Source organism: Tripterygium wilfordii, chromosome 15, assembly GCF_013401445.1.
Source record: "Tripterygium wilfordii isolate XIE 37 chromosome 15, ASM1340144v1, whole genome shotgun sequence".
NCBI classification, from domain to species: domain Eukaryota; kingdom Viridiplantae; phylum Streptophyta; class Magnoliopsida; order Celastrales; family Celastraceae; genus Tripterygium; species Tripterygium wilfordii.
This window is the reverse complement of record NC_052246.1, coordinates 6,727,901-6,747,977: the sequence shown is the minus strand read 5'-3', so window position 1 is coordinate 6,747,977 and position 20,077 is coordinate 6,727,901. Positions and strand designations below refer to the sequence as shown.

The window sequence follows — 20,077 nt, the reverse complement described above, 5'->3', positions numbered from 1 at the left end:
GAAAGATAGAAACAAGTCAACAACACAAAATAGATTATATCATTATAGTCCAATGCAATAACATAGAATGTTCCAAGAACTCAAATCCCCATTGAGTTAGGTACATTTTGTAATAAGAATCAAGGAGCACCACCACCATCACAACTTGGTTGACATCTTTGATGTTCTCCCAATACTTGACATACTTTGTTTTCATTGATGTTGCAACCTTCTTCATAAATGGATCTTCATTTCTCATTTCCTTTTCAACTCATCAACCATGCTATACATCTCACTGAAAGGTACATTAGTCATCACCATTTTGTAAGAACTAAGCTTCAAAGTTGCATCATAGAATTTCTTTAAGAACTTGACAAAACTCTTGCATACATCCAATCTGAGGCACTGGGAGGCATGAGTTTCCTCATTTCATTAGCAGACTCAATTTCACCCCTTATTTTCTTCTTTTGATGCTTCTCATCATCATTCTCATTATTCTCAAAGTAACTCATATTATTACTGGTCTCTTCCTCCAATTTTTCAAATAGACTTTGCAGTTTCAAGGCCGCCTCTAACATCAAATAGGTGGAATTCCACCTATTTTTATACTTTAACGGCATAAGACCTTTGCTACCACTTCTTCAACACAAAATATTGCCTAAACTTTGCCAACCTAGATGGGGAGGATCTTGCATACTTACAAGCCTTGTGAAAACTCTTAAGTTAACAATGCAACTCACTCAACCCATCAGAAACAATTAAATTGATGATATGTGTGCAACATCTCATGTATCAAAGATTATCACCAAACTACAGAGTTTTCCACCTTAATTGTTTTGCAACATGCCTAATCGCTCCATCATTAGCAGATGCTATGTCAATTTTGATGGTTAACACTTTTTAAATACCACAGTCACTCAAACACCTTTCAATAAGTCTCTCAATGGCATCACCTTTGTGGTTGTAATTTGACAAAAATTCAGAATTCTTATATGCAACTTCCAATCGTCATTAATGAAATGGGCCATTAAAACTATATAGTTGATGTTTGAATGGAAGTCCATGTGTAATGGTAAGAGAGACTATTTAGTTATTACAAGATAAGATACTTTTCAGAGTAACGGTACGATCTGGTACGATCTTGAAAAACACTCCATACTTCCCTACCAATAGTGGTACGAGATGGAATCTCAAATCTATGGCCACACAATAACAGAAGCCAAAACAATCTTCAACAGTCTCACTAGCAATCAGCATAAGAAGTCTAGCACACGAGACAAGGACCAAGGAGTTCTATGCAGTATGTTTGAATTAAACATCACAAGTTCCCAGAAGATGAAAAAATGGGGCAATTTACACAAAGCTTCACCAAATGAGACCAACAAAATATAGAGATATTGATGTGCCATCCTCAATGTCATTCAAAAATGTACAGACCACCACCAAGCAGGTTATAAAGTAACGAACTGAATTTGAAGTAAAACTTAACCACACACTACAGCAAGTTCCTGAACAAACCTGCACTTTCGAACAATCGTTTCTCTAAGTTCTTCCAGATGCATATCGAGCTTGTCAATCTGAAAAATATTAGCATAGTAAATTCAAGGGTCACTAATTCTACTCATCATGGAAAATAAAAAGTCACTCCTAATTTATTAACAAAAAAAGAAGGCTTGTACTTTAACTATAAGAGAAAACAATGCTCAGACAGCAACAAAATATCTCAGTAAGCATATAAGTTTCAAGGTAAGATCAGTTGACAACTCAATTTAGTTAGCCAGGCAACAGAACCATAGTATAATCATTGACCAGAATTACTAAATAGCTTGTTACCTCTTCTGTTACTTTTGGCAAAAGAACCAGCCACTTCTCCTGAAACTTTCCAAGCAAAGTTTTAGCCATTACATGAACATCACTTTTTGCATCATTGTATTTCATTGCATTTTTGAAAACCAACCTGACATCAGCACACATCTCCCGGACATTCTTATATCCAGTACCATCTCTAGCCTCCATTTGATTTTTTATCGTACTGAAGTCCATGGGCTTGTCAACAACCTGTACCAATTAAATATAAAAAACGAATGGCGATACAAGGTGGCTTGCTATGATCAGAAAAATTCCAGTAACCACCTCAAGTAAAAATGGCAAGAACCTAACCTACATATTCTAATTCCAACTTTTCACATATATGCAGCACATTCGGATGTGATTTGCAGAGTTGATGCTACAAAACATGTTACCAATGAGGAAGTAGATGAAACCTCTTTGGCCAGTATTCTGGTTTGCAAAGTCTCCCACCTGCCAACAACCTAATTTAGGTCTTCCCCTAGGAGCTAATGTCAAGCTAACCAAAATTAAGGACATGGTGGTTGTTAGATTTGAAAAAGAGGCTAGCAGGACGGAAAAGAAGCCATCTTTCAAAAGGAGGTAGACTAACTCTTACCCAAAAGAGTCTCTCCAACCTTACAGAGTACAACATCTCTTTTTTCTCTGTGCCCGCTTTCATGGCTTGGCAACTGGAAGAAAAAAAAACAGATTCCAACAGGCAAAAAGTTTACTGAATAAGTTGTGAAATTGCGAAGCCACTAAGAACACTGGGTGGTCTATAAAGTATAAATGGCTTTGGAGGTTCACTAACAAAGAGAGCAGCCTTGGGAAACTAATGTTAGAGCTAAATATGGTCCGGAAGATATGGGTTGGTACCTCCTTGGTGCACTTCATCTTTATAGTTTATATATAAATTATTTTTCCTACTCAACATATATATATGGACTGTAAGATGGAGAATGGAAATGAAGCATATAAAGTAAAGGTTTGGAGAAAATTCAGCGACTTTAGCGGAGTTGGTCACATAATTTAACTAATGCTGAGTAATGGTGGAAAAATCTCTTTTTGGCAGGATAAATGGTGTTGGTATGCTTCTCTTAAAGAATAATTCCACAGCTTTCGAACTTGCCAGACACAAAGAAAAGCCAAGGTCAAGGACAAGCGGACAACCTGCCCATTTCCGGCGATGGGGTTTATTGGAATGTATCATTGCAAAACTAGAGAACTTCTGCAACTATATTCAAGAATATACCAACATAAGCCTAGTAGCCGTTCAGAAGATAAAGCGAAGTGGAGAGAAGTACACCCTAATTATAATGGCAGAGAAGGTCGAAAGCGGATCTTCGTTTCCGGAAAAACAATTCTGGAAATCAAAGGCACCAAGGAAAAGACGATTGCATTCTTTAAGAAGGAGATGGAAAAGGGATGAGCTTTCAACATAGATAACCTTCAGAAGCACGGCCCCCATATGGCTAATGGGTGACCTTTAGATGAATGTCAACTCTATGATGAACTAGGTATCATCCTTAGTAATTAATAAATTATCTTTGTGCTCTGTACTGGTTGGCATCCCCCTGTTGCCCCTTTAATGAATTTTTCCCCTTTTTTTAGAACTAATGGACTAACAATAGCATGCCTCAAGGGAACTCCAAACAGTATATTTAGGAAAAAAGAAAGAGCAAGGCTTTGCCTGATAGTAGTCGTGCAAACCAAGACCTTCAACATCTACAGGCTGCATAAAAGGTCATGCCCACTTGTGCGTTAAGAGCTGAAGAAAAAAACACATAGATCAAGATCTAGGCATAAATGAGGGCACTCTTCCTCTCTCTGACTCCCAGCATCCATGGACCCAACTCCCAAGATAAAGATTTTAAAATGATGGAAGACTATAAGCATAATTTTCAGAGAAAAAAAAGAACAAAACTCAGGCTCATAACAGATGGAATCCCCCAGTTTGGAAGATTAATTAAAGGCAAAATAAAAAGAATAACAACTTACACGAGTACACTTGAGCCCTGACAGTAAATTTTAAAAAAAGCTTTGTCACCAGAAAAAAAAAAGACAGCAAATACATCCATTCCAACCCAATTAACATCACTGAGTATTTTAATCATTCACCCAATCCATGTTTCATTCATATTTTTCCTTGTAAAAATCATGCGGATGTATTAAAGTTTATCACAACTTAGCACAAAAACCTTACTGCTGTACTTGTTAGAAAGATATTTGAATACTTTTACATAAAAGGTATGAAGAAAAATGGATATCTTTTTAATAATTCTCATAGAACATGCATTGTTGAACAGACATACCATTCACCAGCATAATTTAACGCACAATTTAGCAAATGGCTAGAGTTATAAATTAAGATATCACGATTTACTAATGAGGACAGTATGCTAGTCAATTAATCATCTGAAGTTGGATGGACACATTTTACAGTAGATAGTTTAATTAAAATAGAATGAATTTAATAACAGAAACCAAGAAAGACATACACAACAGATTATGCATTGTACAACAAAAGTAATAAGGCATACCCAGATTTCAAAATGAAAAAAAAAGAAAAAGAAAAGAGAAAGAGGTAGAGGTAGAGGAGCTTTCTTTTTGTAAAAAGAAAGTATTAAGCGTATAAGATTTTCAAGAAACATAGACAAAGATCACACATGTCAAGATATCACGGAACATCACTGAACTTTATTGTCCAAGTTACCAAAGAAAAAGATAAATCAATTAATCAAACAAATGGTTACGAGGTATTAGATATTACCTGACGCAAGATTATGCCGAACTGTCGTATAAGCTCTTGCATTCTCTTTACAGCTGCCGCTTCCCTCTTTGTTGCATCTTGCTGCTACTTCTTTATGCTTGGGACATGTCTATCCTTATCTTTATCCTTCAAAGTTGAACTACCTTTTGAAGCCGTTGGTAGCTTCTTATTCATATTGGAATAGAACTGTTCCACCTCAATCACTCTTTGCTCAAGCTATGAGTGTAGGCAATTAAAATCACCAATAGTAAAGTGATATAACATCTAAAATATTGAAATTTAAAAATCCTTTAATGTTCCAAACTTGTATACAGCACAGGAGAATCAAATAACAAGAAGAAGCAGCTTCAATTTACTAATAAATCATAAATCTTACCCCATCAACCGTTTGGAAAATCTCGTCCACACGATACTTGAAGCTGTCATCCGGGCCATTACCTTCCATATTTGTGATTCCAACAGTCTCCATGACCGCAAGTGACTCAGTAGGTGATTGCATCACACAAATGTCACTGCAACATATCATTGTAGGATGTAAAAACATGGAATCGCGAATGATCAGAGTAATTGATGAAATAAATACATGCTTAATCTTTGAACTAGTAGAATAAAATACATAATTGAATTGAAACGCGTGAAAAGATCAGATAACGCTATAACAGAGATGAGATAACATAATAAGAAGTCTAATCCCATAGTAGCCACTTAGCACTCGCATACGATTATTAAAGCCATAATCATCTCACATGCCTATTCGAAATAGTTAGTATAAGAAGCACGAACTCGGTAACATGGGTGCTGAGTCCGCGTCGAGTACGAACTCAGTTCGTATGCGTGATCGACTTGCCAAAATACGGCTGTGACGCGCGTTGACCGTGTCGGAACGTCAGACTTGCAAAGACTCACCTGAGACTCAGGTAAGACGCGGGGGGACTCAGTTTGCCACTTAAATCGCGCAACAAAAGTCCTAAAAACTCAGACTTCTCTTCATCGACTTCTTCTTCTTCCTCTCGATCTCGACCTTCCCCTTTTATTTCTCCATCGATCGCTTCGTCGACTTCTTCTTCTTCCTCTCGATCTCGACTCTCCCCTTCTTATTTCTCCGCCGATCGCAACTGTCTCCCTTTCTTCTTCTTTCTTTGTCGATCATGACTGTCTCCCCTTCTCCTTCCTTCTCAGTCGATCGCGACTGTAGCCCCTTCTCCTTACATCTCAGTTGATTGCGACCTCACCTCTGTTGGCTCGGTGGCCGCGATTGTCATCGCGTATCTCCTCTGCAAGTAGGTATTTTTTTATTTAATTATATTCCCACATTTATAACACCAACACAAATCAATATATCCACATTTATTTATTTATTTTATTTTTTGTTATTTGTTTATTTTATTGCCAAATTAGAAAACTCCCGGAATGGCCAAGTAGGGTCAAGCCCGATCCAAAGCCAACAAGCAAACACAAAAATGGGTCAAACCAATATCATATTAAAAGATTCACAAACATAGGCACAATTTTTGAAATGTACATAGCATGGTATTTCAAACTAAGTTTGGATCAAAAATTCATAGACTAAATTATCAATCAACATGCTAGCAACTAGACATATACAAACATAACCAGCACATTATGAATCATCAAATTCTCACACCAAATTTAGCATAAAAAATTGACTTGAACACAAGCATCAATCACTAGGAAGCACGGACTCGGATGCGGGGACACGAAATGCGGGTGCGAGGACGCGGGGATTCGCAAAACCTCAAAGAATCCTGTATTTGAGTGCGGGGGACTTGGCAAATAAAATATATATATATATATATATATATATATATATGTATATATATACATATTCTAGAATTGCATATAAACTAATTCATTCCAAATTAACATAGTTGCCATAATAGTTTAGTGAAACCTTTGACTATTCTTTGGAACAATGCATTCTTTTAGTCATTGTACACTACAAAAAAATACTCAGGAACAAACCCATTTATTTTAGGAAATTTCTAATTTGGCAGTAAAATAAACAAATAACAATAAATAAATAAATAAATAAATGTGGATATATCGATTTGTGTTGGTGTTAAATGTGGGAATATAATTAAATAAAAAAATGCCTACTTGTAGAGGAGATACGCGATGACAATCGCGACCACCGAGCCAAGAGAGATGAGGTCGCGATCGACTGAGAAGTAAGGACAAGGGGGGCTACAGTCGTGATCGACTGAGAAGGAAGGCGAAGGGGAGACAGTCGCGATCGACGAAGAATGAAGAAGAAGGGGAGACAGTTGCGATCGACGGAGAAATAAGTAGAGGAGAGTCGAGATCGAGAGGAACAAGAAGAAGTCGACGAAGCGATCGACGGAGAAATAAAAAGGGGAAGGTCGAGATCGAGAGGAAGAAGAAGAAGTCGACGAAGAGAAGAAGTCGAAGAAGAGAAGTCTGAGTTTTTAGGGCTTTTGTCGCGCAATTTAAGTGGCAAACCGAGTCCCCCCGCGTCTTACCCGAGTCTCAGGTGAGTCTTTGCAAGTCTGACTGTTCCGACGCGATCAACACGAGTCACAGCTGTATTTTGGCGAGTCGATCACGCATACGAACTGAGTTCGTACTCGACGCTGACTTGGCACCCATTTTGCCGAGTCCATGCTTCCTAGATCAATCATCACCAACAACCAGCAAGCAAAACATGGAATCCTTGTACTAATTTCAATCCAAATATCAATTCGAACAAACGGCAACCAGCACACAGCTCACGGAATCAGCAGAAAAACCAAATCAAATACAAGAATAAACTACAGCCAGCTACCAGCAATCAATAGAAGTATCCTAACTCATTTCATTATGGTCAATCTCTCATGACAGAACACCAACTAATAATCACATATATACACATAAATCCATACTCAAACAGTAAGCCAACAAAGCTCCTACTAAAGACACCATCACCGGATATTAGAATAGCAAACAATTAAACCAAGAAAATCACAAAACCAGCAACCAAAACCCAAAACATCACACCCTTAAACCTTAAGCCAAGAACATCACACCCAGAAACCGAAATCAGGAAGAAATCTCAGAATATGTACCATAAGATTCAAAGATAAAAAACCGGAAACCAAACTAGAAACAATATCGAAAAATAACAAAGAATTGCCGATTATTACCTCTCCTTTTCTTATCTCACGAATCTGTCAATGCTCCGATTCTGATTCCGCCCGATTCTTTGTGCAACACCTTCTTTCTCTCCGTTTTTCTCTTCTCTTCCAGCGGCTACTATCGCTTTGTTTTTTCCTTGTTTGTTTTTTTTGTTCTCTCCTCTCTCGGTTTCCTTTTCAAACCACTTTTTACTTTCTCTTCAGTTCGGTGGCCATCTCTTTTTCTCTCCAAAGTCCTTCACTATTTATTTTTTTCTTCCCCCTTTTGTGCGGCGGCACACCCCTTTCTTTAACTTGACTTAAACACAAGCATCTAATCATCACCAGCAACCAGCAAGCAAAACATGGAATCCTTGTACTAATTTCACTCCAAATATCAATTCGAACAAACGGCAACCAGCACACAGCTCACGGAATCAGCACAAAAACCAAATCAAATACAAGAATAAACTATAGCCAGCTACCAGCAATCAATAGAAGCCCAACCTGTATATCCTAACTCATTTCATTATGGTCAATCTCTCATGACATAACACCAACTAATAATCACATATATACACATAAATCCATACTCAAACAGTAAGCCAACAAAGCTCGTACTAAAGACACCATCACCGGATATTAGAATAGCAAACAATTAAACCAAGAACATCACAAAACCAGCAACCAAAACGCAGAACATCACACCATTAAACCTTAAGCCAAGAACATCACACCCAGAAACCGAAATCAGGAAGAAATCTCAGAATATGTACCATAAGATTCGAAGATACAAAACCGGAAACCAAACTAGAAACAATATCGAAAAATAACAAAGAAATTGCCGATTATTACCTCTCCTTTTCTTATCTCACGAATCTGTCAATGCTCCGATTCCGATTCCGCCCGATTCGTTGTGCAACACCTTCTTTCTCTCCGTTTTTCTTCTCTTCCAGCGGCTGCTATTGCTTTGTTTTTTCCTTGTTTGTTTTTTTTTGTTCTCTACTCTCTCGGTTTCCTTTTCAAGCCTCTTTTTACTTTCTCTCATTTCTTCAGTTCGGCAGCCATCTCTTTCTCTCCAATGTCCTTCACTATTTATTTTTTTCTTCCCCCTTTGTGCGGCAGCACACCCCTTTCTTTAACTTGACTTGAACACAAGCATCAATCACTAGGAAGCACCGACTCGGATGTGGGGACACGGAATGCGGGTGCGAGGACGCAGGGATTCGCAAAACCTCAAAGAATCCTGTATTTGAGTGCGGGGGGACTCGGCAAATAAAATATATATATATATATATATATATATATATTTTTATATACATATTCTAGTATTGTATATAAACTAATTCATTCCAAATTAACATAGTTGCCATAATAGTTGAGTGAGACCTTTGACTATTCTTTGGAACAATGCATTCTTTTAGTCATTGTACACTACAAAAAAATACTCAGGAACAAACTCATTTATTTTAGGAAATTCTAATTTGGCAGTAAAATAAACAAATAACAATAAATAAATAAATGTGGATATATCGATTTGTGTTGGTGTTAAATGTGGGAATATAATTAAATAAAAAATACCTACTTGTAGAGGAGATACGCGATGACAATCGCAACCACCGAGTCAAGAGAGATGAGGTCGCGATCAACTGAGAAGTAAGGACAAGGGGCTACAGTCGCGATCGACTGAGAAGGAAGGCGAAGGGGAGACTGTCGCGATCGACAAAGAATGAAGAAGAAGGGGAGACAGTTGCGATCGATGGAGAAATAAGGAGGGGAGAGTCGAGATCGAGAGGAAGAAGAAGAAGTCGACGAAGAGAAGAAGTCGAAGAAGAGAAGTATGAGTTTTTAGGGCTTTTGTCGTGCGATTTAAGTAGCAAACCGAGTCCCCCCGCGTCTTACCCGAGTCTCAGGTGAGTCTTTGCAAGTCTGACTGTTTCGACTGGTCAACGCGAGTCACAACCGTATTTTGGCGAGTCGATCACGCATACGAACTGAGTTCGTACTCGACGCGGACTCGGCACCCATTTTGCCGAGTCCGTGCTTCCTAGATCAATCATCACCAGCAACCAGCAAGCAAAACATGGAATCCTTGTACTAATTTCAATCCAAATATCAATTCGAACAAACGGTAACCAGCACACAGCTCACGGAATCAGCACAAAAACCAAAGCAAATACAAGAATAAACTACATCCAGCTACCAGCAATCAATAGAAGCCCAACCTGTATATCCTAACTCATTTCATTATGGTCAATCTCTCATGACAGAACACCAACTAATAATCACATATATACACATAAATCCAGACTCAAACAGTAAGCCAACAAAGCTCGTACTAAAGACACCATCACCGGATATTAGAATAGCAAACAATTAAACCAAGAACATCACAAAACCAGCAACCAAAACCCAGAACATCACACCCATAAACCTTAAGCCAAGAACATCACACCCAGAAACCGACATTAGGAAGAAATCTCAGAATATGTACCATAAGATTCAAAGATACAAAACCGGAAATCAAACTAGAGACAATATCGAAAAATAACAAAGAAATTGTCGATTATTACCTCTCATTTTCTTATCTCATGAATCTGTCAATGCTCCGATTCCGATTCCGCCCGATTCTTTGTGCAACACCTTCTTCCTCTCCGTTTTTCTCTTCTCTTCCAGCGGCTGCTATTGCTTTGTTTTTTCCTTGTTTGTTTTTTTTTTGGTTCTCTCCTCTCTCGGTTTCCTTTTCAAACCTCTTTTTACTTTCTCTCCTTTCTTCAGTTAGGCATCCATCTCTTTTTCTCTCCAAAGTCCTTCACTATTTATTTTTTTTCTTCCCTCTTTGTGCGGCGGCACATCCCTTTCTTTAACTTGTCTCTTTTTTAAAAAAATCCCAAAAATGCCCTCATAAACCCTATTTTTCTCTCTTTTTTTAAAACCCTCAAAACTAACATTTTTATCTTTTCCTTTTTTTTTATAAAATCCTAATAAAGATACCACCTTTACCTCTTAAGGTTTTTATTTATTATTTATTTAATTCTCTTATTTTTTAGATATTTTATAGGGTTTAGTTATATTAGGCTTGGATTTGAATTTTTATGGGCTTATGGTACAAGAAATGGGTTTTAGGATTTTTGTATGCTTGTGGGTCTAAAAAATAGGTTTTGAATTTTTTATAAGCATGTGTGCCTATGAAACGGGCTCTTGAATTTTGAATTTTTGCATTATTATCATTTTTTATTTTTCTATTTTTTTATATTTATTTTTGGCCGAACGAAAACCGTTACTACAGTTTGTTCCTAAGTATTTTTTTGTAGTGTACAATGACTAAAAGAATGCATTGTTGCGAAGAAAGTCAAAGGTCTCACTCAACTATTATGGCAACTATGTTTAATTTGGAATGAATTAGTTTATATACAATTCTAGAATATGTATATTATATATATATTATTTGTCTAGTCCCTGCACTCAAATACAAGATTCTTTAAGGTTTTGCGGATCCCCGCGTCCTCACACCTGCATTCCGTGTCCCCGCATCCAAGTCAATGCTTCCTAATATGAACTTGAAAATTGGATTTGGAAATTCGATGAGTATGGGTGACTGGATCGATAATGAAGAATTTATGAGGATAGAAAGTAGCAAATACACAACCGAGGACTCCGAAGGTAGTAGCGATGGCAATTCGAGATCTGCAGAGTGATTGCCCTTTGCAATTATTTTGGATTTGGGCCTTTGTCGGGAAGTCGCCAAGGAGAAAGATGATTACAAAGAAGTCGACGAGGAGCTGAGAAGCAGCAATGGGGGAAAAGCGTGTTCAAATGCTTATCGAGGTACGGTGAAGAGAGTGAAACTGGAGAGGTGGAGGAGAGGTTAGAGGGGATTAAGAATTTAGGGTTTAGTTTTGATGAACCTTAGTTGCACCCCAATATTTACTAAATACACCTCAAAAATCATAAAAAAAACCCTCATCTATACACACCCCCTCCTGACCCTATCATTTCCCTCCACTATCTCTCTTTCTCCTTCGTTTCCCTCCTCTCTCTCTTCTGCAAAGCTTCTCTCTTGTGATTCTTGGGCGATTTTCGTGCTCAAAAATGGTTTGGACTCTGTCAAACGGCCAGTGTTGTTGTTGCATTTGACTGCCAAGTCTCCGAGTAGTGAAGGGTAATGTCAGAATTTGTCTATGATGATGTGACGTATGAATCAGGTTCCTCAATGAAGAAAAAGCAGGTCCTCAATGAAGAAAAAGCAAGTCTTCTGCTGGCCACCATGTTTGGCCAGATTATCTTATATTTTGGTCTCATCCAATTTCTGATTCTGTGGTGGTCGCTGTCCCTTCAAGGTGGAGGCCTCCTTCATTGGGATTTATTATCAAGATCAATTGGGATGCAGCAATCAGTGGTTGCAATGGAGTTTCGAGGTACGGTTCTATCCTAAGAGATGAGCAGGGACGGTTTGTTGCGGCCTCTATTCGGTCAAGACCAGTTATGTTGGAAGTGGTAGATGCGGAGGCGGAATCTTTCAACCCAGTTTCAGTTCTTTGTTGGATCATTCAATTTATGAAATCCAGGGTTTCAAAAAAACCTGAGCGTACGTTAATCGCACGAATGATCCACCAAAACTTCATCTAAATAAAGACGGACCTTTTTCTACCAAAAGCCTTTTTCTTATGATAAAAAATGATCATAAAACAATTAACAAATAGCATCTGTAGTGCAACTAATGATACAAAGGGGAACTAAAGGCTTCACTTCCTCCAGGTATTGGAGGCTTTCTCTCACCTCTAAATTCCAAAACAAATAATAAGGGAAAATTGAGTACAATGATGCACCAAACAGCTCAGATTTCTTTCCTAGTTGACTTGTGCAGAACCTCAAAATATTGGCTTTTACCTCCTAACAAATCTGTCGCAAAATTTGGAATCTCGTATCGACTCTGCTCAGATGACTAGAGCATGTTTCATAACAACTTCTTAACAAACCTCGTCTTCTACAAAGCATGGCATTGGAGGGCAAATCCTGAGGGATGGACAAAGAATGATGCAAGAACCGGCTTTCCGAAAGGAGCGATGAAAGTATTTAATCTGTTGCTTGTTGGCGTATAGTGCGCTTCTCCTCTGACCTGTGTCGAAAAAGTTTGGCTATGGCTCTTCTCTCACAGTCCTGCAACCGAGAAAATGAAAGAGGTATAATCATATTTCTTCAGATAGTTTTAGCTTGGGAGAAAGCGGGTTGGTTAGTTTTAAAAATATTTCTACAGTTCCAATTTCCATTAATTGAGTGGAGCCTCACCTTGAACATATTAAGATAAAACGGTTTGTCAGGATTCATCCTTCTCAACTTCTGGTAGGTAAATGCAAAACTTAGCTGATCACGAGGAGTAAAGCGCTCGACCTCATTGAACCAAAGACAGGAGAATAAATTTGACATTGGCGTGTGTGCTCTTACAATTAAAGAGCCCTCAGGTACATCTGTAGACAACATAAAACATTAAGCATGACAATAGTGCAGAAATTAGATGCAAGCTGCATAGTTGTACAACTAAAGGTGATACAAAATTTAAAAAAAGAATATAATCATACTGCTGGGAAGAAGCTTGTTCGGATCCGAAGCATTGAATCTCTTTAGTCCGTCAGCCTGGTAGGATGCAAATTGTTGATCTATAATGCTATGATTATACTTGTTCAGTCTCTTGTTTTGGGCAACCTCTTCCCAGACACAATGCCGATCATAGTGATTAGAAATGGCATATTCATAACCCTTTCGCCACAACAAATATTCAAGGATAAGAAGAGGATCGATTTGGAGACGTAATTTGCTATCTAACCAAATTGAATACCTGAAAATACAAAAGCAGTTAAAATCAAGCATGGAGAAGCAGTTAAAATCTCATCTTGCTATGTATGCAACATGAAATGTCCAAATTGAAATGGCAGCAAAAAGAGCTTATTAGTTCCACGCTCAAGTAGTTGAATCAGTGGTTCCATTTCAGTTTTGAGATCTTGGAAAAACATTGTTGAACTAATGATTACAGATTACACATGATCAAAAGGAGTCATAACTATTTTAGAAACTCAGATACCAAATTTCTTTCTTTTTTCTGGACATCAAATTTATATAAACCATTCATTATCCAGAGATCACACATAGTATGTCAGTTGCAACAGTGCTCCAAAGCCATGATATGCTTATTTTGAAGCTATACATAACCACACATTCATGATTTAAATAATCAACAAACACTCCTATATGCTAATCTAATCCTCACCTGGCAGAAGGAAAAAGTCGATGTGGTAACAGTTTCGGTATTTTGCCCACTCTGCGCATATCAGTATAAGGTGGATTCTTCACAATCACAACCTTCCATAAACCAATGAAACCACTTCTATCTGGCATTTGGCCTTCTGAAGAAACTGTTTGAAAAGTAATCTCATCCACGAAAATAACAAAACAAACATTTTTCCTTGATAAACGAGTAACCTGAAGTGAGGAACTCAAGTCTGTAAGTATCATAAGTTCAGAAAGATACAAGAATCACGACACGTATAGGCAAACATATCAAGCAGTTAAATCAGTAAATCACAAGCAAATGTGAGGAAGAGGGGCTGGCACAGAGACAACAAAATGGGAAGCCTACCCAAAATAAATGGACCTCTGAGAAGAGAAAAAAACATCAAATATACATGATAGAACACATGATAGAAGATGCTTAGCAGGTCATGGAAAAGGAAAATGCTAAAAAGAAAAAATCAAACAAAATTAGCTGTTTACCAAGCTAAGCTTGTCCGTTCACAAAGCACGTAGGAAAGAAAATATACATGTGGGCACATATATGAATCTTAAGAAAAAAATGTATTGGAAATGAGAATCCATTACAACCCAATAGCACAATCCAATATCAAGTTATCAACATTTACAAAAGTTAATGATCCAAGAATCAAAAGGTCCAAAACTTCTTTGTTTGTCAAAAACAGGAGTCAAACCAGAGTTACAGCCCCCATACATTTTAATATCTTATATAAACAATAATTATAAAAAATATTTCTATTATATTCACAGCTTACGTTAGGGAAAGGTAAGGAGAAGGAAAAAATTAAAAATAACTACATTTATTTCCCTGAATTAGAAACCAAACTTTATGCTCATGATAATTTCTTCGACGAAATGGGATAACAAAAACATAAAACCATATAAAAGGATGCACAACAAATTTGATTTACCCACATAGTAGTTGGATTTCCAACTTCGACCTTTATTATCAATTTTGGGAGAATAAATAAATTTTTGAATGTCATCGGCAGTTTTAATCATTCCCAACTATGGCTTTGATGATAATGATGATGTGTGTATTCATGTGAGCGCATAGAATTGTGTGCTGGATAGATATTAGAGATTACGTGATACAGGTGTCACACTAATAAATTTAAAAGGATTTTTTAGAAGGATTTAAAGCATCTTTACACACAGATATTATACAGTGGAGGCCCATGTTCAATAGGAGTTGTATGTCATCTCTACACACTCGTATCATAAACAGCAGTGGTTGACCCATCTATCCACCAAGTGCCATCTCATTCCTTTCTATAGGTAACCATAAATGGTAAGCAGTTCTACTTTCACTTTTATATTTTTTTGCTAGACTGTAGACATGTAAAAAGTATTCGAAATGGAGTTGAATGAATCAGGTAAACTGGAAGGTGTGCTTAAAGGAACAAATGGCTAGGTGATTCCTTCCTTCAATAATAAACTTTCATTAAAAGAAACACAAAGGAACAGAACACTCAAGTAGATGGATGCATATAGGATTTTGCGATTGAGATTCAAGATTTACAGATTGAGAGTGTTGAAGGACGGATTTATGTTTCCTAGCTTTACTTGGTGGAGTTTATTAATACAAGAAGATTATGTTTTCTAGGGTTGTTTATTCGGAAACCAATAATAATCTTTACGAAATTCAGCTTCATTTTGCTTTGAAACAACATAAAGCTAAGTTTAGCTATGGATAAAAATTGAACATAAAGGAATAATGAGGTGCTCCCATCATAACAAAAAGTAAGAGAGCATGACCCAGGCAACCCACTCTCTATGCTCAATTTAAAATATTAAAATTAAAAACTTAATATAAAGAAGTAAACAAAGGAGAAGTTATAGGCAACACACAATTAGGAACCTCATATTGTGCATTTGTCTAGAGCATTCATTAGTATTAAGACCAAGATGCAAATACTTTGTAAATGTAATATTTGCACTCTAACCCCTAGCTTAATTAAAATTTATTCTCTCAACACTCTTGCTCAAGTGGTGAAAATCAAACACGCATTGCTTACCATACACCACAGAAAATGTATCCAAATCCACAATCTCTGTAAAGATATCACCCTGGATCTCATGTTTAACATACTATGAGGAACCTCATTTCTCTACTAACTTCCATAAATAACGGTTGACCTCTATAAGCTGGATATTTCATGAGAAATGGTGTTGAGAGCAACCTATAATATAGCTTGACTGCTCGGTTCTAACATTCTCATAGGCCTTTCAAGAATGAAACACCTCCCTTGAAAGTGATTTCAAGTACATCATACCCTAGTATGCCTCGTAATTCTAATTTGCTTAAGTATGGAATTCCTTATGATAATGTTTTTGTTTCTTAATTTCCATGTTATTAGGTTACCCAACCAATGAGGAATGGAGCTAACAACCATGCAATCGCCTGCCTAGCATCAGAATCCCAACTATCTCCACCATTTTTTGGCTCTTTGAAAAATATTTCATAACCTGGAACTTTCTAAGATACATCACATACTACAACCTGTCTCCCAATGTTGTTATTTCCACTTGTGTATAAATTGACCAACTATTACAACACCTATGGTGCGTTTGGTAGAGGGGTAATGGGGTGTAATGGTTACAAGGGTAATTAAATTTTAAGTTTACTTGTGTTTGTTATGTTAGTATAATTTTTACTCCTGTAATAAATTTTAGTAATTGAGCTTATTTTTTATACATAAAGTTTACTGGTGGGGGACCTGGGTAATAAAAAGTAATAGGAAGTTTTACTCTAACCTATTACCCCCTTAATTAAATCCCCAAAAAATTCTTCACACATGGTAATTGAAAATAAGCTCCAACGAGAAGAAGTTCACACTAGAAACTTATATATATATATATATATATATATATATATATATATATATATATATATAATGTGTCTGCCTGTGTGTGTGTGTATATATATATATGCATATGTATCTATATTTTTTAAATTTTGACACATGATAGTCGTAACAATAAAAAAAAAACATCATCTTACTTTTTTGTAGTTTGGTTCATTACAATAATAACAAACAAGGGTAATGGTATTACATCAGTAACGTATAACCGTAACAAACAAAAGTAATGAATGCTTGGGTAAATTTTACCCTTCTTTACCAAACAATGGTAACAATTATTCTCCATAATTATTATTACCCTTGTAACATTTACATGGGTAACAAATTATACCCCCAAATTCTTACCTCCATACCAAACGCACCACTAAGGTTAAACATTAGTAGAGTCTCATTTAATAACAAAAAATGGTTATTGCAGAAACATAAATTATCAATGAGTAAATGAATTCAGCACAAGTACGAGATAGTTAGTAAGTTAGATTCACATACTTTCTTCTTTCCTGAAGCATATGCAAAAATTAATATAAAAATTTCTAAAGCTCAAGTTACCAAGATATTAAAACCATAATTCCATGCTTTTCGATCTAAAGGAACGCATACCGTTTTTCCAGTAGGCGATCTCAGACGATCTGAGTTACCAAAGATACACGAAATCACAGCAATGTGGCATCTGCTAATATAATTTGCATCATCTTCTGACAAGTCAAAACCTGTACTTTGGGAGCCTTCAGGACTTCTAATAAAGCCACAATTTATACTTTTATCATTCACCAAGAAAGATTCTTCCCGTTCTTGCAAACTCTGATGTCCAGCAAATCTTGGCTCCCACTGGTCTGGTCCTTGTGGCTTCTTCTCCATTTTTTTGTACTGCAAAGAGAATCTAGCAAACTTTCGGCTTTCAAAAGGCTCTACAAGCTGTGCAGTAGAGTTCAAAAATTTCATCCCGCAAGGCCCTAAAGGAATTGAACATGAAATGTCAAGGAAAAACAACAACACAAAAATAGATAAAGCAGCCCAACAATTGACTAAAAAATGCATAAATTGAACATGTAGAGCCACGAAGACATGCCCACAGAGCTAATCCAATATAGCAAACAGTTTATCTCAAAGAATTGATGCCTCAAAAACCAAACTAAATTAAGCATTTCAACAAAATAGTTAAATTTCCCTTGAAAATTAATTAACCAATCAGTTAAAAGTTAAAATCCCAAGTACCAACTTCAACCATTTTCTTAGTAATAAGCCAAGCCATTCACTCAATGTTTCATTGTCTTGTAAATGGTGAAGCTATGAAATATGAAAAATCATTTATATTTGGCTATTCACTCAATATTTGTATTTGTAATACGAATACAATCTATGATGTTTCCAATGCAACATAAACCAACATGTAGAACTTGCAATAAGAATTGTAAAAAACTTTATCCATTGCATTAATAGCCAATCGCTTATCCGAAAATCATCAAGATACAATTTAAATCAGTGAAATCTCTATCTTGTCATGTTTGTCTTTTGCTGAGAAACATATGAATGAAATAAGCCTAAAACAAAACAAACAATCACAATGGTTATTTTAACCTGATCTTCTTACAGATCAAAAGGGAGGAATGCCAAAATCCACAGTAAAAGTTAGAATTAAAGTTGAGAAGTACAAATCAACTTAAAAGTTAAATAAACAACTAATGCAAAATATGTACAAAGCCAAGTAGAGTTTCATGATAAACCAGAAAATTACCAGAAAATTTGCGACGCTTTGGTTTCCTTTTAGGTTCTGACCCTGATTTACTAGTAGAATGGTTATCAATGGCACTAACATGTATAGAATTTGCATCAGCGGTAATAGAATCTCTAGAGTTTAAAGAAGAGTCCTTCTTCAATGAATTTATGGAGACTTTTGCTTCCTCATTGGGAACATTCCGGTTCTTGATTGTGGAGACATTAGAGAAATCAAATGAATCCCTACGATCTTCATGGTAAGATTGAGCTCCATCAGAATGATAGCCCTTCTCATGTCCAAAATTATCATCTTCTTCTCGATCATCATTAAAATCATTTCCATCATCATATTCCTTGTCACCATCATCAATGGCCTCGCTCTGCTTCCCATAATCCTCGTAATCCTTGATGCTTATTTCTTCCACCGATTGACCAGCATTCTTCAGAGACTCCTCATACTCGGCCTCATATTTAGTCAACTCATTACGGCCATCCTCATTGTATAACCGTTCTCCCCTCTGTTCCGAAGACTTTATTTGCTCAACCAAGTCTTTTCCATTCTTTGATTTTGCCCTCTCTTTGCCATGATCACTAGATTTAACCCCATCAATTGTATTACTATGCCCTACCTCATCCTCAGTGTAACCTTCGTCCCTTCTCCTATCATCCCTATCCCAATACCTTGAGTCCCCACCATGTCCCGCTGAACCATGGCCAAACCAGAGGACTTTATACGCATCTGTTCTTGTCACATTCGTGAGAAAATCCGAGTCACTCTTCAACTCATCGTCCTCAGCTTGATTACTACTTACTTCTGCAACATCAACAGCTATATATAAATTGCTATTCAAACTTAGCAACACAAGACTTCCATAATTAAAAGTTCAAGTTCAATTGCCATTGGCCCCTCCTATTATCCAATTAAAGAAGAAATTTAAAAAATGCATTAACAAGGAGAAACAATGACTAGAACGACAAAAAATATCAAAATTGACTAAATCAAATCAAACAGCCCTTACTGTCTCTGGAGAGGAGATAGTACGCTAAAATACTGGCGGCGAGTAGAAGACCGAGGAAGGCGACACAGGTGCCGACGGAGAAGCAACTGCGTGACTTGTCAGATCGAGCCGAACGACGGCTCCGAGCCGGTTTCGTGGAAGGGCGAATACCGATTGACACTTGATCGGAAGAGCCGCTGGAAGGGGAATGATGGTGTAGATCGTGGCGACCGAACCTCTCTGTCCCCGATTGCCTGTACTGAGCCATCTCAGTGTGCCCTCCCTTCTTCCATGCGTTGGAGGTGCTAAGATCGGGCACGAGTGTGAGAGCTGTTTACTTTGCCAGTTAATAATTTGTCATTATTAATTAAAGCGAAGAGAAGGAGAAGATCGAGCGGCGCCGGTTATCGTTTTGCGATTAAAGTCCGATTTAATCCTATTCGGATCCAGAACAGTTTGACCGGCGTAGAGAATAGGAGGTGG

At 37.1% G+C, this 20,077-nt stretch overlaps 1 protein-coding gene, 1 long non-coding RNA gene and 1 pseudogene across 2 annotated transcripts; 1 reads left to right on the top strand and 2 right to left on the bottom strand.

Moving 5' to 3' along the window:
* Positions 1-234: 234 nt before the first annotated feature.
* Positions 235-10,488, bottom strand: LOC119979821 (annotated as a pseudogene).
* A 1,864-nt stretch (positions 10,489-12,352) lies between these two features.
* LOC120016614 lies at positions 12,353-20,022 on the bottom strand. The gene is made up of 7 exons (XM_038869464.1): positions 19,616-20,022; positions 18,616-19,410; positions 17,481-17,833; positions 13,976-14,187; positions 13,290-13,546; positions 13,000-13,178; positions 12,353-12,870 (listed from the first exon to the last, which is right to left on the bottom strand). Exons 1-7 carry the CDS (start codon positions 19,860-19,862, stop codon positions 12,787-12,789), a joined length of 2,127 nt encoding a protein of 708 aa, XP_038725392.1. The 5' UTR covers positions 19,863-20,022; the 3' UTR covers positions 12,353-12,786.
* On the top strand, positions 14,194-17,286 carry LOC120016617. Its single transcript, XR_005472009.1, has 2 exons — positions 14,194-16,581; positions 17,250-17,286. It is a non-coding gene; the product is annotated as an uncharacterized LOC120016617 (long non-coding RNA).
* Positions 20,023-20,077: the final 55 nt, after the last annotated feature.